The sequence below is a fragment of the Ornithodoros turicata genome, chromosome 4 (genome assembly GCF_037126465.1).
Source record: "Ornithodoros turicata isolate Travis chromosome 4, ASM3712646v1, whole genome shotgun sequence".
NCBI classification, from domain to species: domain Eukaryota; kingdom Metazoa; phylum Arthropoda; class Arachnida; order Ixodida; family Argasidae; genus Ornithodoros; species Ornithodoros turicata.
In genome coordinates, this window is record NC_088204.1 from 11676083 (window position 1) to 11703969 (window position 27887).

At 45.6% G+C, this 27887-nt stretch overlaps 1 protein-coding gene and 1 long non-coding RNA gene across 2 annotated transcripts; one reads left to right on the forward strand and one right to left on the reverse strand.

Moving 5' to 3' along the window:
* Positions 1-3285: 3285 nt before the first annotated feature.
* Positions 3286-3993, reverse strand: LOC135392715 (uncharacterized). The gene is made up of 2 exons (XR_010422198.1): positions 3555-3993; positions 3286-3490 (listed from the first exon to the last, which is right to left on the reverse strand). It is a non-coding gene; the product is annotated as an uncharacterized LOC135392715 (long non-coding RNA).
* A 1308-nt stretch (positions 3994-5301) lies between these two features.
* Positions 5302-27317, forward strand: LOC135391042 (gamma-interferon-inducible lysosomal thiol reductase-like). Its single transcript, XM_064621118.1, has 8 exons — positions 5302-5471; positions 15782-15850; positions 19724-19879; positions 20005-20082; positions 20144-20239; positions 20333-20485; positions 25400-25486; positions 26310-27317. The coding sequence occupies exons 1-8, from the start codon at positions 5424-5426 to the stop codon at positions 26361-26363; spliced, it is 741 nt and encodes a 246-aa protein (XP_064477188.1). The 5' UTR covers positions 5302-5423; the 3' UTR covers positions 26364-27317.
* The last annotated feature ends 570 nt before the right edge of the window (positions 27318-27887 follow it).

The window sequence follows — 27887 nt, forward strand, 5'->3', positions numbered from 1 at the left end:
GCGCGATGACTTTTTGAGCGCAATCGCTCGCAGTGCGACGAAAGGAGGTTCCGAAGCCAGCCTACAGAGTGATAGTAGAAAAAGTAACAGTTCCTAAAATTGGGAGAAGGAAAGCATTATCCCAGCGAAAGTCGGCCGTGATAAGCCGTGCTTGTTTTATCTCTTTCTGCGATGTCGGGGAGGGCTGGGTTTCCAACCTCCTTTCGTCGGACTGACAAAGATTGCGCTGAAAAATTCATCGTGCGCTATTCTGTGCGACCTCCGTAGAGCATGATGTTCGGCTATTTTTTCCGATGGGATAGCTCCTGAATATTCCTGTCAATTATCATTAATTTGACTAAATTCGACACGCTCTTCACATTGGTGGGGTAAAAAAGTGACCTTTACTAGGCAAATTTCCGACTTAAGCTCGCAAAAATTTACATAATTAAGCTTACGTTACACGACATTCACACGAGGAGGTGGCAAAAACCCAGTAAGAACAAATGCCATTGACCGCATGACTCTAGGTGGTGTAGTTTTTTTATTATAATTCAATGACACGTTTTCTGGGACACCCTGTATATCACTTTTTTTTAGATGAAGTCAGTTGCAATATAGCATGTGCTGAAGGGCACTCCTTAAGAGGACACCAGCAAACCCCTAAGGCAATGTCCAAATTAACTTTCAATAATTAACTTTTAATCATAAAAGCTACGAAGTTGTCCCAGTGAGAGCATCTATAGTCCCTTCGGTCACCTGATACCGTAGCCGTTTTCAGAACAAAAATTTGTTCGATAGATCGTCCGCAAAAAAATTCGTGAAGGGAAACTTTTTTTTCTTCTTTATTTTGCTCATTGCGCATCTTCGGAGACGCGTCTTTCCTTCACCCCCAATGTGAGAGGACGAAAGAGCACACTGTCGCCTCTTTCTTTCTATTTACTTTGTACTATATACTATTTATTTATTTTTCTATATACTATTTACTTTCAATTTGATAGTTCATTTTAGCTTTAGTTCCTCAGTTAATTTTAGTTCGCTTCATTCAGCTTTATTTCATCAATTTATCCAAATGATACGGTAAACGATTGTAATAATTTAGATCTTCCAGTACCCGAAATTATTTTAGTTTTCCGTTTCATGTATTCTGAGCGTGCGACGTCCGTTTCTGTTACCGTTACCTGCTATATTTCCGGTATAATACCCCCCCCCCCCCCCGCTTCCGTTTCTGTTACCTTTCCCTGGAATCCCGCTCATTCTGTGTTGGCATCAAGGAAACAGCACCTCCCATATTGCGCGAGGACTAACTTTTGCCCATCGACACCGTCGCCATGATGGCAGAATCTCGTGAACTACGTCGTATAGACTGTAGAGGAATAATTTCGCTTTACACATTCCTCTGGCGCAATTTTTATTTTTATTTTTTATTCCGTGTTAGCGCCGCGAAGCAACTGTGGCTATGAGCGGCGTACAGACGTGAACAGGTGGAGAGAGGACAGCAGGAAGGAGTGGGGGACATGGGGGGTTAGTATGCGTCCTGGGCTGACTTCAGGGGGAACTGTGCCGACATTCGCCTGGAATGCCTTTGGAAAACCCAGGGAAAACCTCAGACTGCACAGCCGCTGGTAGGATTCGAACCCACGACCTCCGCAGGTCTCTGGCGTACATGATGTGACGAACCAAAAATATCGGATCCCCCCATATCCAGTTTATAAAAGCGACCCGTGTTCCAAACGAGAGCTCCTCGAAACGAATTTATAACGAATTAGCCTCGAGGATAAGCAGAGATAATCTTGCTTCCGTCGCTGTCGTATGAGGTACGGTAGAACAGAGAAAGTATATACACAAGAAATGAAAAGAGGTATCGCGCGTCAAGTAGAACGACACCAGAGGAAGTTTGAAAGTTAAATCCCCTCTGTGCCCTTCAGCGCTTCGAAGTGGAAATAACCGTTGCGACGTCACGTCAGCGGAGTACAACCCTGTCTGGGACATGCCAGATGTCTCGTCGCCTCCTATCCATGCATAGCACACTAACACGAATCGAAGCGACCTTGTTACGTGTATATAACTGCAGTATAGGTGCAAATGCCGCGCATTTTATACCTCCCTCTCTGGAATCTGGTATATGCGTTGATGAGCAGGACACGAAACGTCAATGTACTTCGCTGAAGCCAGCTGCAGAGCATAAATTAAACCTTCTGATCCTCCTCCTATTTAATGACTCTTGCGTGGAGCTCTTTGATGGCGATTGGAGTGGGCGGATTGCGTAACTTCGTGACCACGTTTTGCCAGTCACAGATGAGGAGCAACAGACGAGGAGTGCAACGATGCCCCGAGCCCCGTGGAAATTTATTGGACGCGGCAAACGTTGGCGCATTTTCCTGTGTACAAGGTCGACCCGCAGCGCCAGCAACGACGCCACCATCAGGTGAAGGTTAAATACCCATTTCGTGCGCAAATTTAATGGGTTCGACAAACGACCCCGCTCGCTGGGCACTATCGAAAATAAATAGTGCAAGGGAAAAGCAGAAACAATTTCTTTAAAAGAGGCGCTGGGCTTTGGCACACACGAATATATTAGCACTACCAAAAGAAGGCTGGAATACTGGTGCATGAAAAGAAACGAACAAGGAGTAAACATCACGAACTTTACACTGGCTAGGACACGCAGTGCACACTGCCGTGACCACCCGATATACAGAGGGCACAGCCAACAAGATCATCATCATCATCATCATCATCATCAATGAGCGTAGCCGTAGAGTAACCCACTAGGCTGCCAGATATAGCAAAAGCTGCACGTAGCCGATCACCTGCCTCACGTAGTCAAAATGTAGCAGTAAGATGTCAGGATGGGGATAGACAAACAAAGAGTTTAATAGGACAAGGACGTCTGATTTCCAAATCTCATCTCGTCTGTTCTAGCTGCTCTCGAACTCAGCTCAACCTCCTTGCCCGTGCCCATTTCCTAGTCGACTCGATGATGATTCGACTGCCACCGGTACACCTCCCCCCACTATGTTTATAAGTCCCAAACGTCTCAACGTCCCAACGTCCCAAACGACTTATAAACATATGTTCAACGTGCAGTCAAAGAGCCTATGCTATTTTTCTTCAATTACCTCCCCCCACTAGTTCGTTGTCATGCCGGTAGAGACATCCAACGTACAAACACTGGAACCCAGCAAAACGGTGGAAGCAGACCTAACATGAAAGTACACAATTAACAGTTAGGAGGAGAACAGTGAAGACAAAGGGTTAACGCCGCCCACGTACAAAAATACACCAAATCCTGTAGGTTGCTAGAGAAATATAGTTTCTTTCGGAAGAGTTCTGCTTTCAAATGCTCAGTCATTAGTAAAGTCTACGAAGAGAGCCGTGCAGTTCTGGGGAGGGATAACGGCGTACAGGCACTTTCCCTCTGCCCAGTGGGGTTTTCCCCCTTTCTTTGCCGATATTTCCAACATTTCTGTCGGTGAACCGTCCTGCCCTGCGTAGAGCTGAAGGCCTGCTACTGAAAAGAGTCCATCCTAAGGTTGTTCCGCTGTTTTCCATCATCACCGTTCCATCATTACCCTGTTGTTCTGAAGCCTGAGGCGCTTGGATGCGATCGCGATGCCTCTGGCGAAGTCTGCGTCGCAGTGCAATACCTGGGTTCTCGGTTTAATAGTTGTCGCTTCCACGGTTGTTCGCTGGGTCGTCTTCGATGCAGAAAGCCGGAACAATCCTGTCGGGGACCCCGCCGAGTAGACCGATGCTGCCGACTGCACCAGTAGAAAAATACAGAGCGCCTTTCGAACAATCTTGCACAAGCTGTGGTTTATTACAGGCTTCTGCTTTGGTCCTGTTCAGTGTCCTTGTATTGTTAACTGTAGATTAGACAAGCGCAATACTTGCCCACATCACGCTCTATCACACTCAGTGTCCTGCTGCTCAGTGTCCCAGCGCGAATAGTCCTTAGAAACGTTCGGCGCGCACACTTCTTCTTCTTCGTCCAATGAGATGATGGCCGTGAGCCACTAAGGGAGATTGGCCAGGGGCAAAAACGATGTTTGTCTATGTCTATGTCTGTGCAGTAATGGTAGGGACTAAGGCCACACTCTCCACACTACTACTACTTCTCCTTCTACTTCCTCGTCGTCCTCGTCTCCGCGTGCCCTCTTCTTCTTCGTCCAAGCAGAAGATACTCTCGTATATAGCTCTCGTTCGTCCATATTGGCGATGTGGCTTCGGCGGCATCGTTAGAGTAGCCAACTAAGAAGTATCTCTGTAACCAAAAAGGCAGCCAACACCTCATACTGCGTGTTTTCTCACTTCCCAGTCGGCAGTAACTTCGCTTACCAACATCTAAAGATATTTTCCTTACGGGTGATACGCAGAGCCAAAAGTGGTCAGTACAGAATGCTGATCAAGCTCCTGTGTCTGTGCCCGACTTACGCAAATATTTGCCTAATTCTTGACAGGATCCGATAGACCTGTCCCTGTTTGTAAACAAAATACGTCATAGTGTTCGACAGGGGGCACCAATTTGGCAGAGTTGAAGTACGACTGAAGCCAGGGTCGAACAAGGTCGCGCTCGAAAGCCACGGTCTTGAAGGGATTACGATGGTCTCTGAAAGGGACGCGACCTTCGGTCCTGCTTTTCTTTCAATGAGGCAGCGAACAAGTGCCCATTCGTGGAACCCAGCCCTCCCCTTCCGATTTGTTCCGGTTTCAGTCTGTCTACCAACGTCATGATAACGTTTCTCGAGTAGAGGTCTATTACTGTCAACAAAATTAAATAGTTGTTGATGTTGTTCCAGACAAGAAACACGTGTGTGAGGTGCCACCGCTCGCATGAAAGTAATGCCATTCAGTGGGCGAAGAAATTTTGCTTCATCATAGTACAGAAACCATGCGCCACATGCAGGATAAGATTACGCACACTAAAGCCGCCGTCTTTCGAAGGCGCTCGCTATTCGCTACCTTCCCCCTTCTCCATAGAGTGTGTCACTGTTGAACCACTGCCCCCCGATCGCTCCAAGCGGATAGAGCGATCGTGGTTGAATATAGCTGAGGAAGAGATGCGAAAAATCGCGCACTTCCTTTCTGTCCCGCGGCAATTCCTCAATATAAGACCTTGGATGGAAAGCCAGCTGTGAACCGAAAGCGGCCCCGAGTTGGCTGCTAATAGCCAAATCTGGCAACGCTGGTAATGCAGCGCCGGCAGCGCCTGACATTTAGGTGCGACGAGCAACGGGACCTATCGCGTTACTTTGATTTGAAATAACACCGGTAGATCCCGCCACCGTAGACTGATGTGGTCACGTGACTCGTGCATCTTCGCTTCGCTTCATTCCGTCGATTCTGCTCCCTCCTGTGGTTCTGTCTTCTGCTGCTGCGCCGGTGCGGGGCCTCTCCAAATTTTTCATTGTGCTTGCTGCCGTTCGCCTACAAAAACCTCCATGCTTCCAGTCATTCTCATAGGAATTTTAGCCCTTCTATGTGTCCAGGTAACATACCACTTTATCGAGTCACCGTGTGATTCCCGATTATCGAATGTGTGGTTGCGGGGCCTAACGCATGCCCATTTCTCAGGGATGACAGCTCGTCCTCTTCATATTCTCGTGCTTCCTTTGTCTTTAATTAACACCGATCAGTCTTTTTTCGCAATGTTTTCCCTTTCTTGCTGAAACGTATTTCTCTTTCCTTTGCACCATCTTTCCCAACAGAGATATGCGAAGCTTAAACATACAACCCAACAAACACAACCCAAATAGTCATTCGAGCGCACTATCGCGCACGGGGTTGTTGTTCACGTATTTGAGACGACATTTTCTTGATGCTCACAACGATGCGAAAGGTCAAGCGATAAAACTGTCACGACGATGTGCTTGCGGACTTCTCCCGTGCGTGCGGTTCGAGCCATGAGGGGGACGTTCATTGTGTTTGTCGACGTTGTGTTTGTGTTCACTTGTCCCCGCGGGTAATTTTAGCTACGATTATTGTTGTGTGCGACCCCGCTAGAGAAAATAAAGCGCGCCTTTGCTCGTTAATTTGATCAAACTGTAGGCGGATTTTAATAGCGGCAGGTGCAGGATGAGAGATCGACATAAGCAGACGTGAAGTATTTCAGAGCTGTCAGAAACGGGTGAAATGATATAACGGTACATGTAGTTTTCACAGAGACTAATGGATTACATCTGTGCCGTGCGCTGTCGTATACAAAGAGAGATTCCTATAGAAATCTCAGTTATTTTGTTGTTTGGATCACATTTCTAGATCACATTTCGGCATCAGCTGATTTGACAACTTTCGAAAAAAGAAAAAGAACAGGAGCGATTTCATCCACGGAGCATAAGTAACCCTCGTCATTGAAAATCAGTTGCAAAAAAATTTGCTCTCCAAATGGCATTCATCAGTTTTTTTTGTTTGTTTTTTTGTTTTCAAAGCACAAACCACATTGTTTCTCCCTTTCTCTATTTTTAATTGTCTCTCTTGCAGACTAACGTACCGCTCGGTCTTTATATAGACAATCTATATAAGTTACGTTGAGAACTATGCCTGATCCTTTCAACGGGAGCGCGTATCTCACAATGCCTGCAGGCAGTCAGACAATTCATTCCGGGTTCTCAAGGAAAACCATTGGGCGATGAAGGTAGACGTCTCTACCGTTATGCGTGCCTTTGTCGTGGCGCCGTCAAATCAATGACCCGTTTACAAGATGCGTGCTGCTAATTGTCTTGTCGATGATGTTGTCGCACGCCCCGCATAGACAAGTCTCCATGTGCTGCAATACGTTTTGTGTGTCTTTCATAACTATTCCCTCCCTCCCATCTCCCTTTCATCTTAGACAAAATAATAATAATAATTTAAAAAATAATTTAAATTTTAGATAAAAAGAAGAAACTGCTGAGAATAACTCTCTCAGAATCGTTACTACAATAAGTAAACCCAAATCGCCGCCAGCAGCCAATAACTCTAATGGTAAACACAGCGTTCAGATCGCATTGTATTGACAAGCTCCCACGCGCTGCTGCTTGGAAGCTAGGCTAATGTAACGACCTGCTGGCGCCCTGTCGAAAAATTGCTTTCTCCGAAGTATCGTCGACTGCCAGTCTGAAAGGATTTCCCCTCTTCCTTCCTGTGCAGGATCACCGTTTTGCTACCTGTCGACCTTGCAAACCTTGCTCGACGGCAGCAAAAAAACTTGCATAAAGTACTTTATCTTGCCCCTGCGCCTAGACTTCGCCGGTTTCTCCTAGGGCTGCTGTCGGGACCGAACCACTTCTTCGGAAGCTATGCGGGATGAATGTAAAAGATGGTTAGGTGCATCGACTTGTGCCTGTATTGCAAGTTTTGCAGCAAAGAAGCTAATAAACCCGTAAAAAATCGGCACCGACAGAACCGAAACCCATCGGTTCTTCATGTCACGCGCACAGTAGGCAACCGCGGGCGAGGTCACGTGAGTTCGAGAACCAATGGGAATCGTTGAGGTTTTCGGCTCCTCTGACAGAAACTGACGCGGTAGTTTGCTCGTTTCTATATGATACGACCACGTGGAATATTTATCCACAAAAGTTATCCCACGTGATGTGGGGTGAAGGGTCACAACCCCTTTAAAACTTGGTTGAACCAATGCTAAAACCTGTGCAAATACGTGCAAAATTTGAGCGCAGTAGAATCGCAGTAGAAAAGCTTCAGGCTTTGGAAAGAAGCACTACTACCAACTCACTCAACTAACTCGATTAAGTCGTAGCCGAGTCTAGCCCATCCTTCGAGTGCAAGTTCAGGAAGGACATAATTAAGTTGCAATTATTTAAAGTACTGGGATAGAGTAAACAGTTGACATTAACAATGATGGTTGGTGGGGTAAATGATGAGTAAATATTAAACAACAACAACTTTATTTTATTTTACTAATTGTCTATTGAAAACCGCGTGACAGGACAATGCGCTATGCTTGACGACGTCGCGTTTCAAAGATGACTGGCAGGCTCCGTACGTTACAATTCTGAGAAAACATTTTGCCGTCCGTCCTTCTTGTTCAGTGTCTCTCGGTCCCCTGCCAGGAGGCTCGGTATGTCGGCCGTCCTCCCCGTATATTTACCCTTAGTAATCTCGTATTGTGGACTTATTAGATAAATCTCCGCGAGAAGTAGTTAATTACTTGTAGCGAATTATGTCACACTCTAGTGTCGAGATGCGATGTGATGATGATATATTTGAGGGTCTATAGTATAGAGATGGGACGAATCCAGAATTATCCGAATCCGAAGCCAAGCAAAGTTCTGCGAATCCACGAATCTTACGAATCTCAAATTTTTGGAATCCTTTCCTTAAAAAGATACGAAAAAGCCAGGGGGAAAAAACACTTCAACTGAAAGGTGTATTGAAGAATAATTCGATACCTTTGTTTAATGAAAGACAAATTAAATAATAGTTCACTTTCAGGAGAAAATATACACATATATACGTAAATGTAATTTATTTAACGTGTTGGTTCACCTGCTACATTCCCGCTGTTCTATTACCGAGCGCTCTGTCTGCCAGTGTGGCCGACATGTTGCTCGGAACCTGCTACAGGAAATTATTCATAAACTCTCGAGTCTGAATTATTTCCACGAAGCCAAGAACCAATTAAAAGCAAAATCATGTTACTTTTAAACTTGTAATGTAGGAGTCTCTGTCTGTCTGTCTATGGTCCAGAGCAATGTCAGCAAACAAACGAGAAAACACACCTGAACGTTTTAAATGAATGCAGATTTTTGTTCATTTGAAAAAGAAACAAATAAACGTGGTTAGTGGATTCGAACGATTCGATTCGCCATTTTGGACAGTAGGATTCGGATTCCCGAATCACGGATCCTTGCCTAGGATTCGAGGATTCGGTTGGCCCATCCCTAGTATATACCGGTAGTATATAGAAGGTACCGTATTTTCCGGGGTATAACGCGCGCGTTATACAGTAAAAAAAGTGTTCTGAAGATGTCCTTGCGCGTTATCTAACGGTCGGCGTTGTACACGGAAATATTTTCCAGTAGATTTCCTTTTCAGGTCGGTGACGTACAAATTCTAGCCTCTTCCAGAGTGTGCTGTGGCTTTCTCCCATATCTCTTATAGGGTCAGTTGACAAAACTGGCCAAGGGGCACTGGAGTTCATAAAAGGTTAATGCTGCTGCTTAAGGACGCTATTTAGCGGCCAATAATCTTGAATTCATTTCAGAAGAGTGGCGTGATTGAGAAGGGACGCGAAACGGAAAGCAGAGAGAAGACTGAAGTATACTATGACAGCGACGGCTGTCGCATTGGAGTTTAACGGATTTCACTAAATGTGCTACAAATGACGCATATGCATATTATGATAACACTGCCTTAGTTTATTGTGTAAACTGGTGGCAGTACAGAAACTTGTAGCACAATTGCGGCGCGCGTTATGCACCGGTGCGCGTCATACATCGAACATTTTTTTCAAATTCGGCCCGTTTTTAGGGGTGCGCGTTATACACCGGAAAATACGGTACTTTCATTTGGTAGCGAGAGTGGTATCGCATTAGTGTTCAGGTCTACCAGTCGTCATGCTTACTGAGTTTATTGGGCAACGAAGTGGTCTAGTAACGCATCGCGGATAACATTTCCTGTAGCTGTCCCGCGATGCCTATCTGTCGGGCCTTACATTGTGGCCACAATGACTCGCGTGGCGCAAGCCGCCCTCAGCTTGACCGAGTCTTTGCAAAGAGGTCAGTGGTGATTGTAAAATGTATCACGTGGCCTTGGCAGCCTCTGAGATCACTTCCGATTCAGCGAAGCGATGGTCTTGTTCGCGTAACAGGTCGTCTGTCGAGAAGAAAAACAAAAGGGAAATGGAAGCTTGTTTGTGTTTGAATGGTGTTGTTACGTAATAGCTCTCACTATATGTTGCCTCCATCTTCCATCTCCAGTACAATATGACAGTGATTTTTTTCGAGGTTGCGCTACACAAGTTGCGTTCTTTTCGGCAAAAGAAAAAGAAAAACCTTTGGTGTCTCGATGCTGTTAGTATGAATGAGGGCCGTAAAACTCCGGAGCGTTTCATGAACGTAGCTGACAGTGATAGCGCAACGGCGTGTTTTGTCAGAGAGAATTACATGTAACGTCTTTTTTTTATTATTATTAGCAGATACTTTTGTGCCAGGAACGAGCCAAAATTGTCTCTTCTCACACATTTCTCCAGAAAGCTACACATTTTTTTTTAACATTTGCCCTGAGTCTGGAGAGTTACGCACAAAGCGAGACATAAAACGTCCGTTTGTGTGTGTTCTGGTGCAAGACTCGGTGGGAAGTGTCACCAACGACTGAGCCTACGCAAGCTTGCTTGTATTCTGTTTCTATGCCCTGTTTCTTATGTATTGTTTTGTTTGCTTGTTTTTTTCGTCTGCTATTTTTGTCTTCGTGTGTCCTCCCATGTTTTCGAGAGAGTTGATAAGAAAAAGCTTTACTGTGCTACTGTGTTACTAATTTCTACTGTGTTAATTACTGTGTTACTAATTTCTGTGCTGTGCAGCCGAGGTTGCGACTGAGCAAGTTTTTCTACTGCCTCGTGAAACCTGCCAACCTTTAAAATAATCTACCCTTTCCTCATAAGACCATGTTGTCCTTCTTGAGTAAGAAACAACTTTACGCAACAAGAGGACGCCGTTGCCGAGGTCGTACCCGATGTTTTTCAATCTGCCACGGTGGAAGGTCTTCCCGTCTCACCTTCCATGCTGTAATGTGACGGAATGCACCGAAGCATAGACATTCGTGCGACCTACTATAGAATGTAGCGACCACATCACTTGCACCCTTCCCCAGCGAGGCAATGTAGCTACGGCGCTGGTTGCTGACCCGTTTATTGCTTCTCCAATTCCCGCAATAGCTTGTACTCAAGCTTAAACAATGCTTAATGCATTGCTTAAACAATGCAAAACAACGCTTGAGCAGCCAGTTAAAGGGTTAAACAAGAGTCGAGAATAAGCGATTTCAATTACAACAGGAAAAGAGAATCGCACAATCCTAGTTAGATTGTGTAGGAATAAGATTACCTCAACGAGTTCTCTGTTCAAATACCAAGTACTGCGTTGCCAATAGTGTCATATTGTGTTTGTGACAGGTGTGTCCACCAGGAAAAGTATTCATCGATATGCGTGGGTATTTCCGCCACACGCTCGCGAGTGTTTCACGAACAGTCGAACATAGTAGTATATTAGACGGCTGTCAATTGAAGCTAAATTTGTTCTTAAAAAAAGTATGCTGGGCTTATTCTTGTCATACAGTGTGTTTTCTTTTGAAATCCGCAACAGATTTTTTCACAAAAAGCTGAGCAACTAGGTGACTAATTACCTAATTGGCTAATTACCTAAAATTCGTTCAAGTGAGACAGCAGAAGGGGAGATAATGCTCGTTGAAAACCACCACACTTAAAAAAAAAAATCCTCAAACAAGGACGTGCGTTGAAATGAACCAAAACCGCGTGGATCAGGCGCACAGGGTAACAGCGCTCATTCCACGTCAAAGGGTCACGTGCTCTGGGAACGACGGAGATGATTGGACGGCGAAGGTAATGCGCTCCTGAGGGCGCGGTTTCGGTTTCGGTTCGTTTCAACGTACGTGCCCGTTTCAGGACTTTTGAAAGAAGAGGACTATGTCCCGTTCTAACTTTTGTCCGAAATCCCATAAGTAAAGATGTAATTAATAAATTTTAGGTAATTAGTCACCTCGTAGTTATACGACGTCCGTCTGGCCGTACATTTCAACCACAAAAAACGGCCTGCTCTCATAGCTTTTGAAAATATGTGTGTTGCGAATAAAAAAATACACACGCACATACACAACACGGAGGCGTTGTGTATGTGTGTATATATACAATATATACACCGGCGTAAATGACACTATACGTAATTTAAACCGCTCAGAGCACAACACGTGTTGGTAAAGTTATCAGTGAGCTCCAGAAAAGGACAGCACAGTATACCTTCTATCATGATCTGTATGAAGCTCCTTTTTCTTCTTTCAATTAATTTTCATTTTAGTGACTCGCTGTAAGGTCATCGGTCGTAGCTGACTACGTTTGCCTCCGCTTTGTCGCACGTGTCCCTCGTTGGAACACCTCTTGCATAATAAGGAAGAGAGTTGTCCGCAGCGGAAGTCTGCGTGAAACCAGTTTGTCCAGCTCCAGGGCTCGATGACATTCGTAAGAGGCTGACAGTCGAGGCCATCACCTGCCTTCCACTATCGTCGCCGTGCATTGCTATTGACGTAATGAAACTCCGGAAAGCGTGTTTTCTGTCTAGCACTAACATTTGAGAACTCTTTCGTCGCTGGCATACCATAAAAATTCTTTGACACCTCGTGACACCACTGGCTTTCCGCTAATCGACAACTGACACGCCCTTCCCATCTATGCTGAGAAGAGTTGATCCAACGCTCGCTTTCCGCATGCCACGAAACCCCCCTTCGTCAAGATGCTGCATTAATTCATCGAATGCGAATCGATGTGGCTTTTACAAGCTCAGTGGTGTCGCCGCTTGAGAGAAATTGACTCTCCTCTCCCAGATGCTGTCACTGCGGTACTCCAGAAGATCTAGAGCATTCTTCTTCTTTGCTCACACTACCAACCTTCCCGAACTGCACTCTCTCGCCCCCTCTCTATCTCTCTCTCAAAACTGCTTGGTCCCTGGCCACATCCAGCCCACCCACGCTCTGCCCTCAAAAGCTCTTTTTGACCTTTTTGGACACCATATATAGGACTTCGATCCTTATTGTGAAGGGGCTCATTATTTCATTCCCCACATTACCACCAGCAATCGGGTAGAGTACCGCCCCTGGCGATGAAACTTCCCATTCATCATCTCAAAATAAAGTTGTTGTTGTACCATAAAATTCCTGAATCCACAGTACCGGCGCCAAGCTTTGAAGAGTTCAAACAGGGCCTTTATTTTGTCGTTTTGAGTCAATCATAGTACTGTATAATATTGTTAGGACTAGGAGGACGAGGTTGAAGCTCATTCCAATGTTCATTCATTCTGTCAATGAACTCCTGGTTACCGCTTTACTCGGTTTGCATCTGTCGTCTTCACAATATTATGTTCATCTCATGAAACATTTGCCAACGGCTATGTACCTTTTTGTAAATCTCATCATTTCCTTTTTGTTGAACACTGTCTGTATGTATAGACGTGAAAAGCTATTTACGTCCACTCCGTTCTGTAACCCCCCCCCCCTTCCTTTTCTCCTCCCTGACCATGAACGTGAATAACAAACATGGTCGACCCGAAAATGTCGAAATACGTCACGTTATTCAGTGTGTACAGAGAATACAAAAAACTAAAAAATAAAACAAAGACGAATACGTGCTCGATAAAGAAGTAAAGTACGCGAGAGGCGAAACATAAATATTCCCCGCCGTCGTTTCTCACTCGTGTGAAGGCACGTATTGAATAGGACGACCACCGTGGCCGGTAGTACAGCCAGCTGCAGGAAAGTAGCCACACTTATTGGGCATATTTTCTGCGTGGTATCACTATAAATGGGTCACGCGGAGCACGCCGCTGGGTCATGTGTTAAACGCTCTCAACAGCCACTATGCGTACACCACGGGCGAAAGGTACAGGAGCGGGAAGCTCACTGGAGATAAATGGTCCCCGATAAGAACGTTATGCAAAGCGGCCTCACTTTGGCTCCTTTACTGATTACGACAGGATCGCTATTTATCGTGGTAACAATTGAAAGTAAGGGTGGTTATCTGAGTTGTCGTCGTTGTTGTACATGTCGCTCTTTTTTTCTCTCTCTCTCTCTTTCTTTTTTTTACCTGCTGCAGAATGGGAGAGAGAGATCCCCAAGCAGCACAATCTACTGAAAGTCACGTGCAATAGGGGTGGACGGTATATGGTGTTATCACTGGTCTTTAGTTTCACGAGCCTGTTCGAGGCCTTCCACGTACCCGTCCACCCCTATTGCACTCGACTTTCAGTGAATTGTGCTGCTTGGGATATGTCTCGTTGGGGGGAAGTGATCGTGGTTTGGACATAAACGTTTATGTGCGATGTCTTTTGTAGATTAAAATGTGGAATCCTAAAGGTCGGGGAAACGACGAGGCTGACACAATCGATTCTGACTCTTTTATTTAGATATTTGTGGGTCGGAGTGGATTTTTACTTCTAGTAACCGAATTTAAAGTCTCTCCGCGTGTCACCTCACTTTTGTGGGAAACAGTCATTGCGCTGTGAAGAAGCTATTTTCAACTCGGTAGGACATTTGTTCGAAGAACATTTGAGGCGGCAACGACACTTACCCGCGAACTGAACTGACATCGAAAACAAACTGCAGTGACTGATGTCCTAATAACGGTATTTTAACACCACGGTTCATGCTGTAGAGTCTGAAGCTTTCGGTGGATATGCGTTTCACAGATTTAAAGTAAATCTGCGAGACTGAGTAAATCCGGCCGCATTTGGGGGGCATTTTCAGCCCGAATAATTGGTTTTAGTCTTTTTGGGGACTAAATGCATTGACACAAAAACTTGTCCCTGTAGGGACTAAATGAATGTCACAGAGTGTGGAGACTGCATACATTTCACGCCCTCTTCTAAGAGTCCTTTGCACATAATAAATGTGCATGAATGAGAATACTTCGAAACGCATAGGGCACAATAGACGATTTCAGGAAATTCCAGTGCGTAGTTTCAGGCCCAGGACCAAAGGCCAGAATGGGCCTGTAATCGTCAGATCCACCCCGTTTCTGAAACGCACACACTTCATTTCGACATTTAATCAGTATTTACTTAAGGAGGCATGCGCGCGAGTAATTTCATCCGTATCTTCTAAGTAACGGAATATATGTGTGCGTGCGCGCGAATACCCCCCCCCCCCCCCCCCCGTGCTCATTTGCCACGCGTTGTATCCTGGGTGATATTCACATGAGGAAAAAGAACAGTCCTTGGGTTTCGGTTTCGTTTTCGCTTGTCTTATGGGCCGCTAGAGGAGAAAACGAAACAGTTTGGAGAACTTCTCCTCCTTTCTGCTGAGCAAGTTCCCATAGTTAAGTGCGGCGCTAAGCCATCTGGGATTTTCGCAAGTCGTCTATTTCGGAAGAAAGAACCTCTAAATTTTTTTTTTTTTTCGTCTGCGTGGGTGGACAATTGCAAAGTTAGCTAAGTTTTATAGCCTACCTCTTCCATCAAATCCACGAAGAGCACATATTTACGTAGACTGTTGCATTCGGGAGATCATTTGCGAAGTTGTGACTATTTGCAGTCCCGGGGAGTAAATTTCGGAGTCAGGGAACTACAATGGTGAGTGATTGTAGTCAGGGGGCTAAAGGCTGCAAGTACTCCCCGTTTTACTCCTTTTCTTTCCTGTTTTTTTTTTTTTTTTCTCTTTTCTTAACTTACATGTGTCTGATTTGTTCTCCGAAGCACGTGACCTTTGTCGAAGCCGCTGGCCAAGCGGAACCGTCGGTTACGATACCAGTGAGATTGCGCCTTACATGACTATGAGATCTATTGCAAGTATTGTATAATGTGTAGATATCTGCGCGTGTAAATGAGTTTCATATTTGCTCAAAGCACATAATCCATAGGTTTCGCCAAAAGGCTTCAGACTCTAGACGTGACCATAACTCTAGAGGCGTGTGCTGATGTGGTTACATTCGCGGATCTATGCGCCCTTTGCCCTCACCTTCCGACGCCTCTGCGGATACACCTGTTTCAACTATAGCGCGGACGCGGATGCGCGGATACCGCGCTCACCTGTAACCATAACAATCGTGGATGATATACAAAGGCGTATCTTTCTATCTTTGCAGCTTTTAGTGGTTTTATTCCTGATGACATCTTACGGATGTGCCCTAGTCGGGGTTTGCGAGAAGAAAACGGTAGGCCATTTTGGCATGCCCATGTATCCACCCCATGTTGTTCGGCACGTGAGAAATCCTGTGAAACAAACCGTGCCAAATTCCGCATCACTCATGTACACGTGTTTGGTGCCTGCATGTGCATGTTTTCGCTGTTCGTTGTATGCATGCCTATAAAGTTGCAACTACGGACTAAAAATGGAATTTATCTTATCTCGTAGTCTACATGAACCTAGCTTAAGATCAGTGCCGTCGTTGAACATCTACCCGCTACTAGGAATTTTCGAAAGGACCCGCGAAACTTCTTAGTTTCGGATTCTCCGAAAGTAGATGACGTCTCGTAGTACCTCTGGCGTCTGTCTCCCAGCAACAGACAGAAGTCTGCGTTCCGGGAGCAATGTTGCCAGACGCGTTGGTAGATTGGGCACTCGTAGTCCGTATAGATTGTATAACGTCATGCTTCTCAAAACAGAAGTTAATTTTATGGTAAGCCCGCGTTGAACGGAGAAACAATATTTTGAGAGAATACTTTTGAGACGCGTAAATTGCAGTGACATATACAATCGGTAAGGTTCTGGAGATATCATATTTAGTCCGAAGTGGCACTTTAAATGTCTTTAAAAACATTTCCATGTTTATGTAATTGTGTGGCGTATATTGCTGTGCACGTCGGCAAGCTTATCGCATCAGCTTTTTTATAAACTAACCCTGCTAAAAATATACCCCCGTTTTCTATGTCCTGTATTCATCCACGTGTGTGGTCGTCGTCTTTGGCTGTGTCACTGTCGTGTTGAAGTCTGTTAGTAAAGCCCCCTATCTTGTGGTATACGAGACACAGATGAAACTACATACTATTGTCGACGCAGTGTGTGTTACAATATACGGAGAAGGCATTTTACATTTCTCGTGGCGAGTATATAGTGTGAAACATATCATTGTAATGAAGTAAATTGATATGTATGGACATTTTGACGTCTTTTGACGTCAAACAGCTTGTGACGAAATACTTGTTTAAGTGATAACCGGAACGGTCAAAAGGCCCAAATGTCGGAGCCCGTAATCGTCAGGTCTACCCCGTTTGTGAAACGTACGTACTCCATTTCGACATTTAATCTAGTGTATAAATACACTAGATTAAATGTCGATCTTCGTTCGAGGTACGAGCGCGCGAGTAATTTCATCCGCATCTTCCAAGTCACGGAATGTGTGTGCGTGCGTGAGCGTTTAATTTACAGACGCGTAGCTGCTTCGCTCCCCATCCCAAAGACAATAATACGTGCTCCTGCTGTTTGTGCTGTGTGTGTAATTTTGTGTGGCGCCCCCTACCTCGAGGAGAGAAAATGACTCAGTCGATCAGGGGCGGACTATCTACTCCGATTTCTCGACCACGAAACGAAACATCTCTATTGTTGAAGAAAACGATAAAGATGAGAGAGACGAGGACGACATAGGCGTATTGATTTCTTGACTTATGTCGCCGTGCTTAGAGTCACTAAATAGTGACTCTCTAAATTTAGTGACCCTAGCCGGGCTACTGCTCACTTAGGTCCACTACAAAGAACAAAACAGCTTTCGAGCTAACAAAATTTGTTTCATTTCGCAGTAATTAATTTAATATTTGTTTTATACTGCCGGTAGAATCACGAATGCACTAATTGAATAAAATTATCGAAAAAAATAGCTAATCCTCAATGAACAGGGATTCATGGTGGTGAGAACATACAGGGGCCGAGAGAGTGCTCTCTGTCCGCATTGCAACTAAGTATGCTCTCGATTTCACATGTGCCGTTCACTAATGAACGAAAAAAAATCACGTTGCGAGCATGGAGGAGATTAAACGTGGGCCTATCCGACACCAACGGGTTCATTTGCTCGCACCCAAAGTCACTTGAGAATGGAACGTGCGCGGAATCTTGCGGGGTACACCGTCCCTGACGTTGCTATGGCTAAACCGTACCGTTAGTTGGGTACCGTTCAAGGTATGCCGACTATCTCGCCCAGCATCAGTACATCTTCCTGCTGCGAAGCCACATGATCGGATTATGAATTAGCAGCTTTGCGCCGCGAGCCTTCCGATGCGTCGAAGGTTTGTAAGTCCATTGTAAGTTATTAAATCCACTCGTACTAGTTCTGTTACGAGGTCGGCGAACACTGATGTTCTTCAGATTCGAGCTGATTGGAATTCACGGTATCTATGCCGTTTCCTTAGTTACGCTCCATAGGCGTCTATGGTGCCGTGCAATGCAGGTGGAGCGAAGTATGCGTGATGCTCTTTGAAGACGAGAGCGTCGAATAGAAAACTAAATCGCAGCCTCCATTCAGAAGGAAAGCCGCAAAGAAAAGTCGACTACAATGCGTGGCAGTGGGCTTCTGGAACATTTTTTCCCCTTCTGAATGGCTCTATTTTTGTTGTAGTCGTGCCATCTCTCTGCTGTATCCTATACAAAACAAAGGTAGTCACAACGCGAAACGCTGCAACAGGACGTGTTAGTTTTTCTTCACTTTATTGTGACACACTTTATGTTCTCGACAAGAAATGTAAAGTAGTGTACCGTGCTTTGTATGGAGCGGTATAGTGGTGTTCGAAGTGGATAGAAGTGCGGTAAAGAAAGTACCTTGCGTCGTCCGTTATTATTTTTTTTTTTATAGTTCAAGCGAGACAATGTGAACGTGGGCTACGCAAGCGTTAGGGTAGTTTAGTCGATCGGAAGTATTCACTGCTGATCCCTAATTTGACATCTTCTTTTAACGTATCATTAGCGTTAACATATCGTCGTAGCGCGCTTCCGATCGTCTTCTCAGACTCGTTATTGCGGCTAGGGGGTCCGGTGCCCAGAGAACCCGGTACGTCACCGTAGCGTCACGTGACATTTCTTTCTCAAGCCTATCTCGCACTCCTTCCTGCTGTCCTCTCTCTCCCATCTGTTCACGTCTGTGCACCTCTGATGATCAATGTCTCTGGAAGATGGAATCGCGGTGAGGAATCTAAAGACAAAACACTTGGCAGTACTAGACACTGCAACGCAAGCACGGCTGTTGGGACTCATAGTTACTGGCCTCTCTAGTGCTGTTAAGTGTTTCGTCTCTCAGTGTCTTGTTCAGCGCGATTCCCCCTTCCAAATTCATTGTCCCAACAAGTCCAACCAGAACATTTCTAATGGCCAATGTTGCTTGAGGCGATAATACGGAATAAATCTCGCTGGAACAGCAGTAATACGAACAACGGAGAAAATGGCGTCGTTCACTTTCGAAAGTGCTCCCCCACAAAATTTGCCATTTCGCCATCTATGAGTGCATGTTCTAAAATTCACAGCCTGTATATGCCTGCACTCACTTCTTCAATGGCATGTGCCATACGCTGTATATTTATTTATTTATTTCAGAATACCTCAAAGGTCCCTTGGGGACATTACATGGGGGAGTGGGTTACAATAATAAACAGCATCACGAGTATATGTAAATCACATTTAGTTCAGAAAAATAGTGAAAATACAACGCCGCGGTAACGTGAGATAATATGATATACAACGAAGTTTATGCATGAAGAAAAAAAAAAACAACATCATAAGCTACAATGAAAAATGGATCATGTGATATACGTTAATAGTATGTTAAGACTTAAGAGGTACTGTACGCAAGCAAAACACGTAGAAAGGTAACCGAATAATAACTATGAGAACAGAACAGAGATGGCATTACGAAATTCTTGAGTTTGTGTTATTGTAGCGATGTTGCTCGGAAGGTCATTCCATTCTACGATTGTGCGACAAAAGAATGATTTTGAAAAAAAAAAACATTAGAATGACATAAAAAGCGGTCGACTTTATTTGGTTGATCAAGGCGGGGAAATATGGCAGTGGATCGGCGAATGAATGCAGTGTCTTTGTTTTACAGGCATGCGTAGAGCCAGGTACAAAGGTTCTTGTGGAGGTGTTCTACGAGTCGTACTGCCCCGACAGCAAACGATTTGTTTTGGAGCAGCTGAATTCAACGTACCCTGAGCTGTCCAGCATCATTGAGCTGGACCTGGTACCATACGGGAAAGCATCTGTAAGTTGAGTCGCTCTCGCGTTGATTTGAAAAACAACGGTTTGCGAGAGAGGCGGATGCGGTTATATCCGCGGATACCCGCATTCAATTGAAGTTGAAATTAATCGTGTATCTGTTGATTGCAGAGAACGCTCTTGCCCAATGGTTGGAGCGCGTTCGAATGCCAGCATGGCGAGCAGGAGTGTTACGGAAATCTTCTGCAGGTAAAGGAGGATGACCGGGACCTTAAGTATGAACCGTGACAGACTTTCGATTCTCTTTCAGTCCTGCGCTATTCACTTCTATCCAGACCCAAAACGTCATCTTCCGTTCATCGCGTGCATGTTCAACTCTCGATCACCAAACAGTGCCTACCTTCCTGTAAGTTTCACGCGTGCACGCCGTTTATTCTTCCTCTATTCGATCACAGCGTCTGTCAGTTTTCATGACCACGCTTTCCACTCTCTGCATCAGTGCCGGAGGAGCGCCGGTTTTGAAGATGATGTGCTGGACCAGTGCAACAGAGGCAAGCAGGGTAACGACCTCCAAGTACAATATGCCAAGCAGACAGAGAGCGTGAACAGTAGAAAACGCCTCGAATTCGTACCTTGGATCCGACTTAATAAGGTATGTTGGTGGTGAATGATCACACCTTTCGAGTCAAACTTTCGAATACGCGATACTATCCGTGTATTCACACGAGTGACATCCCCATGGAAGCAAAAAAAAAAAAAAAACTGCTCACGGGAGCTCCGCCCCGTGTTATGTTGAGCATTGACACGGTGGAATATCGAGAGTGGCATATTGTGCTCTTAGCAGACGACACTTAGCGAACCCACGCGGGCAACGTCTTTTCAAGAAAAGCACGAAGAAATCTGTCAGCAACCGACAGAAGACTGGACCGTTGAAGCCACGGCACACTCAAGCGGGATATCACTGCTATCGTTGCGGGTCTTCCTTTCACCTCGCTAATTCGCCATCGTGTAAAGCACGAAACCAGAAATGTTTCTCCTGCGGCAAGGTAGGACATTTTGCTCCTGTATGCCGATCTACAAAATCTCTTCGACAATTGACGTCATCGCAGTCGTCTGGAGAGGCAGAAATCTTCGACACAAACCCAACGGTGCTACAACTTCACACCCGGGAAGAGAGGAAAACTGGAATATACGTTACGCTGAACGTTGAAGACAGACGCATGCAGTTTTTGATCGACACAGGTTCTTCAGTGTCCGTTATGTGCCATGACACGTACGACTCCATGTTTGCGTCGCAGCATCCGTTACAGCCGGCAACTGTTCGCCTACTGGACTTCTCGAAACGCCATATTCCTGTACTGGGATGCTTTCCAGCGCAAGTAGCTTACAAAGATAAGGCGACGTGCCTCGTATTTTACGTTGTGCAGGATGGCACTTCACTTTTGGGTCTGGATGCACTTACGTCCTTAGGAATAAACATCGACGGCATGCAACTCTCATGTTTCAACACAGCTACAACTTCAACACCTTTGCCAGCGGAGCTCACAGAAGAATTCTTCCAACTTTTCGACGGCAGACCTGGTTTAGCAAGAAACTACGTGCACAGAGTCACAGTGCGTCACAATGTTGCGCCGGTGACGTCGAAGCTCCGACGTCTACCCCAAACTGTACGCGAGAAAGTGTCTGAGGAACTTCGACGATTAGAAGCGGATGATATTATTGAAAGGATAACAGCATCTGAATGGGTGTCTCCGATCGTTGTTGTCAAGAAAAAGAATGGCAACATCCGTCTTTGCGTCGACCTTCGGGAGGCAAACAAGGCAGTAGTTCCAGATTGTTTTCCTCTTCCTCACACAGAGGAACTCTTGAACGCTTTGTCTGGCGCCAAACGCTTCACGAAGCTTGATCTAGCTTCTGCATATCACCAAGTCCTACTCCACCCAGAGAGCCGCGACTTGACTGCTTTCATAACACACGAAGGACTTTTCCGTTTCAAACGAGTGTGTTTTGGCCTTGCTTCCGCACCGTCCGCTTTTCAGCACATGATGTCCCTGGTATTACAAGGTTGCAAAGGAGTACTATTTTACATTGATGATATCATCATTTACGGCCGAACGGAGGAAGAACACATGCAGAACGTCCGCGCCGTTTTACGACGCCTTGCTTCCGAGGGACTCAAACTCAACGACAAATGTCTGTTTAATGTCAGTGAATTACCTTTTTTGGGTCACACAGTCACTTCTTCGGGATTACTACCGCAACAGACAGCAGTTACCGCCATTGAAAAGGCACCACCTCCCAAGGACCTGAAGTCGCTTCGCTCATTCCTCGGGTTGGCCGGGTATTATTCAAAGTTCATACCCCATTATGCCGAAGTGGTAGAGCCGATGCGTGACCTGCTACGCCGAAAGCAGCCTTTTGCTTGGACTGCTGCTGCTGACCAAGGCTTCAAGCAAGTGAAGAAGCTTTTGGTGACCTGCCCGAATCTCACCATGTTCAATCCTACCCTTCCAGTGACCGTTACAACTGATGCCTCCTCGTACGGGTTGGGTGCAGTTCTTCAGCAGCACGATGGCTCACAGCTCCGAACCGTTGCATTTGGTTCACGAACACTATCGGAACAAGAACGAAAATACTCCGTGGGTGAACGCGAAGCCCTGGCATGCCTTTGGGCATGTGAATACTGGCATATATACCTGTGGGGTCGACCATTTACACTATGCACCGATCATAAGGCCTTGGTTACACTTCTTGGTTCGCAAGGTTCAGGGCATCGTCCTCTGCGCATTTCGAGGTGGTCTGCACGTTTGTTCTACTACAACTTCACCGTACAATACAAGAAAGGCGCCGAGAATTGTGTCGCCGATGCTCTTTCAAGACTTCCCTTGCCAGCGCAAGATACTTCGGAGGAAGAAGTAATTTGCATAGTGTCTGCAGTAACGAAGCAAGAGATACAAAGCGCCACACGCAGCGATCCCATATTGCAAGAGGTAATGCAGCACGTGAAGAATGACTCGTGGCCATCTTCAGGATCACGCTCCGAAGACATTCTTCCATTTTATCGATGTCGTGGAGAACTTTCAGTCATGAACGAACTTTTGTTACGAGGTGATCGTGTGATTGTGCCCATGGCGTTGACAAGCCGTTTCCTGGAGCTCGCTCATGAGACTCATCCTGGGATTGTCCGCACAAAACAAAGACTCCGAGAGCAGTACTGGTGGCCTGGCATGGATAAACGAGTGGAACAACTCGTCGGCTCTTGCAACGTTTGTCAGTCTGCTGACAAATCAGCGAAAACAACTGTGCCACCACTGCACCCAGTCCCGTTCCCAACTGCGCCGTGGTCAAAACTTGCTATCGACATTGTTGGACCTTTCGACCATTTACCAGCTCATTGCAAGTACGCCATCACACTGGTAGACTACCACAGCAAATGGCCTGAGATAGCTTTCGCTTCATCAGTTACAACATCTGCGATTACTAACTTTCTTAAACACGTATTCAGCAGAGAAGGCTTTCCGGACGAAATCGTTACTGACAATGGTCCTCAATTTGTTGCAACAGAATTCAAGGATTTTCTCCACCAGCGTGGCATTCGGCATTCCAACGTATCACTGTACTACCCTCAAGCAAACGGGTTGGTCGAAAGATTTAATGGTGTCTTGAAGAACATCATTCAACTATCCGCATTGGAGAGCAAGCCTATTTCTGCTGCGGTTCTGGAGTACCTCACAGTATACAGAGCAACACCGCATGCTACCACGGGGGTACCACCAGCAGTTCTACTTCATGGAAGAAATTTGCGAACACGCCTACACATCGCGGGTTATAACCAAACTCATCTCTACAGCTCAACACCGCAGAGTGCGGTACTTGAAGAACGCGTCAAGATGAGGCAGTCGAAACAGAAAGTGTACACAGACAATCGTCGTGGGTCCCATGCAAGAAATTACGCTGTAGGCGACTATGTCCGTGTCCGTAATCCGCGTCGGCAACGGAAAGGTACTTTCCGATTCAGCCCTCCTCTGAAAATCATCGCTAGACGAGGCCCTTTGTCCTTTCTTTTGGAGGACGGGAAGGTTTGGCATTCATCTAAATTTGCACCTGTGGCAGCATCCAGCGTCAGCAATCGCACATGGAACCCTTGGTTTTCCGTGGAATTTCCAGCAGAGCCCCAGCCTCGTCGCTTGGACTTTACATCTGCACCAGTGACTTCACCATTGCCTGCACTTCGACGCAGTACAAGGAATCGACGACCACCGGTTCGCTACGAGGCTACATGAAAGAACTAGAATTTTGTGTGGGATTTTTATTGGGTTTATTTGGGTTTATTTCCGTTACGGAACAGTTTGTCTACAAGGGGGAAGATGTGGTGTAGTGAGAGGAAGATGATGTAGCCACATCATGGGGGCACGTGAATAAAGTGGAAGACGAGGAAGTCTTCTTTTGGGAACAGGCTTACAGGAGATCGGACATAGTTTCTTCCGCTCTGAGATACAGGTGGAGACACCACACAGACGACACCGTCAGCGTCTTTTCCTGTCGTCTGCTCCGGAATATCTTGTGGGTGTGTCGCATGATACTCCCCATGGTTAGCAGTGCACGTGAAGACACGACGTTGAACGCTCGCGCTCACGTGACAGCAAAATGCTGTGACGTTTTTCGCATCTTCCGCTGGAGTATTCTGGGGAATGTCGCTCGCGTGAATACACGGTGTGGGGGAAGGGAAAGGGTGACGTTTGGAGAAGCCATGCGACGAAGTGTCTATCCTTTCACGAGGCAGACCACAGAAGGGGCCATGTGCGCCTCACCTTGAAGTGTTGCCCCCTTATTTGGAAGAGCGACTAGTGAACGTAGTAGATAGGTGAGGCAATTAGACGCAGGACAGCCGTTAGTTCTTCGACTGTCATTATTCAATTGAGGGGCCAATGGGGTCGCTCCACGCCCACGGGCAACAGGGGAAAGAGGGAAACTGGGGAGCTGCGCGGACAGCTGACCTACTTGCATAGAGTACTATACCCGTGTTCAACCAAACAACGGTACAAAAAGTAGTCCGTCAACCCCAACAGGGAGATTGGCTGAAGCAGACCGACGTGGCGAAGGAGTGAGAGGAGGCATTAAGCGGGGCCGGGCTCACTTCACTGCGTTACATCATACCGACGCGGCGGCGCTGCAGTCCTGTTTGGTGGGCAAAAATCGCCCGATCATCGGGTCACTGGATCTTTTCGGTCGTTATTAAAGACATGCCGCAAAGTGGTGTACCTATTGGATGTGCTACACGGTCGAGAAATGCCAGATACGCCGTACACACCATACGGTTTGCTGCTCCCTTTTGCCCACAAGCGACGTCTGCTCTATGCGCATGCGCCCTCTTGTTTACAAACAGAAGTGGGTCTTATACGTAGAGTGACGCGGCTAGCTATAGCTGCTTGGACACTGTTTGTTCGAGAATGACGCGACAAAGCCTCGGATGAGTTTGACTTCGTCGTCTGGTCAATGAATCTATCTCATCATCGGTACTGAAAGTGACGATCTTGAAGTGCCTCCAACAATTTTGCTTTTTCAGCATGATAGGATGTACGAAGCATTCACCGAATTTAAGATGACTGTCTGCAAGGAGTACAGGAAAATGCTCCAGGCAGCCTGTGATAGTGTGAGTACGACTTTGTCCATCCAGTTAAAAATCTCCTAAACTGGCACGCAAACAGTTTAGGAACTCCGGTGCGTTCGCCAACCTTTGTAGTTTTCTTTCTTCAATTGAATACATTATCTATGTATTTATCTGTAAAATGTACAGACAGCATAATTAGTAGCAGTACTGAACGCTAGCCTAGCTAGTCTGTTAGCCCATCTTCGCAAACTGCTTCATTTTCTTTGCGACCGGGAAATTACGAAAATGCCGTTTCCCGAATGTTTATGTAATAACATCGACAATTCGGACTACTAGCGTGTTCTTCTGGTGTACGTGCGCTAAACATTGCGCACTGCAAACGCACAGGCAAACCTGCGCAGTCTTTTCTCATCGCTCGCCGCATTACCGCTAGTAATGGAGTTGGTGGCGCCCCTGGCGATAAAACTCCGCGTGATCGTTAAGTCGTTAAAGTGAATCAGTCTATACTTCCAGGTTGTTCACGCCTTCCAGTGTTTCACCTCAGCACAAAGTACTGAGACACTTCACTTTGTCAGGGGCATGCCTAACTGCTTGACTTCATGGTTACGTTTATTTCTATAAGGGATACATCTCAAAGACCACTAAACACGCCGCCGTTTTGATGCACAAAAACGAGCAGCGAGCAGAAGCAATTATTTGCTACCTCTCAAAAATTGCGGAAATTTCATCTCCGGGAAAGATTCAACAATTTCGGACCTTATCGTTCTGTGCCTTCCGTTCGGAGGGATATATACAGGCAGCTCTTGTATCCCGCGTACTTTACGTACCAAGTGCTAAACTAAAGTCTGGTTACATACTGTTACAGGAAAGCAGCATTCAACAGTCTATTCCATCGGTTTGCCGGGGACTCGTCAACTGAATTGCCCAAGCAACTTCAACCAGGACTGCCCACTGCAATAGTGCAACACCTTCTCTTCTACCTACTGTTCAGGGCAACGACATTTTTAACCACAGAGCAAGAATTTTATCGACGGAACATTTTAATGTGGCGCGGCAGAAGATAATGTCAGCCGTCCATTTAGTCTTTTTTTTGTCCTAATCTCCTTCGCGGTGAAAACTGCGAAGGTGAAATTTGTTGCACAATGTGGGCTGGTTTGATAACCATGCCATATTTCTATTGCTGAAAATCAAAACTATTCACAATGAATTGCATGTGTTTCTATATCTTCATATGATTTCAAGAGAAAATTTAGCTATTCATTTTTTTAACTTCTTCAAAAGCGCACAAAGGAGTGCTAAGCCACGCACTGTTTCCATGGCTACGTGATAACCATGTGTTCCCATTTACTTGCGCGGAAAGGTTTAGGAAAATGGATGTGAACATCGTCGTGTTCCCTTAAATCTGTTATAACTACAACTAGGTAGCAGTACTAGGTGATCTCTGAATATATATGCGCAGACCCGTAATTTTCCACGCTTAACGACTTAAAGGTACTGCTAAGTGAATGTACGCATAGCCACAAAGTAAGGTCACTTTTTCACTGCTTATGATTGTGGTGAATGAATTCCGCGGTACAGTCACATGCAGTGCGCGTGAAAATACGTAATTCACTGTCATTCAAGTGAGTCATATGCAGTGTAAATCGTGATACGCATTCTGCTGTTGTGAGGGAGTGTGCAAGCTGTCTTCGATCAAACTGTGTTGTATTGCCATACTAATTTTGCGATCAAATTTTTAGTTCCGTGACGTCGAGTGAACATCATATTCCATAATAAAATGAAGAATGGGTACTGTACATAGTATACATTTTTTTATTTTTTAAACTCTAGTTCAGTATAACGACTACGCGGAATAAAACGATTTGTGTATACACGGCTGCTTTATGTGTAAGGTGCGTTCTTGTGTTGCATTGCACGAATATTGCATAATTCGTACAGGATCACCATACTAAACACAGCACGTTCTGGACATCCTGGAGCACACGGCCGAATTTATCGCCGTAAATTTGGCACATTGCAGTAAAATTCGACATACAAAGAATAAATGTACTTTAAATTTATTTTATCCCCATAGAGGTGCCTGCCCTCATGTTTACTGAAACTGCCCCAGCGGATTCTACCTTGTTGATCTAGTGAACGCTGTAACAAAGTAAAAGTAGGCACGTTAAATGGCACGTACAGGTACAATTCTGCTCTCAGCATATAAGACAGGTGTAGGGGTATACACAAACGGACATGCAAACATGGACCTACGCTCAAGGAGCAGGACTGAGTGAAGATTGTACTGCGGACGGACAAAAAAAAGCTAATGCAGTCAAACTTCAGAATATTACGAACGTACATCTTGGAAACAAGAGTGGTCGGTGCGGACCATGCAGGTCGCCTGCCACTGAAAGATGGTAAGAACTTCAGCGCACGTTAAATACCCGCATAGCAAGATGAT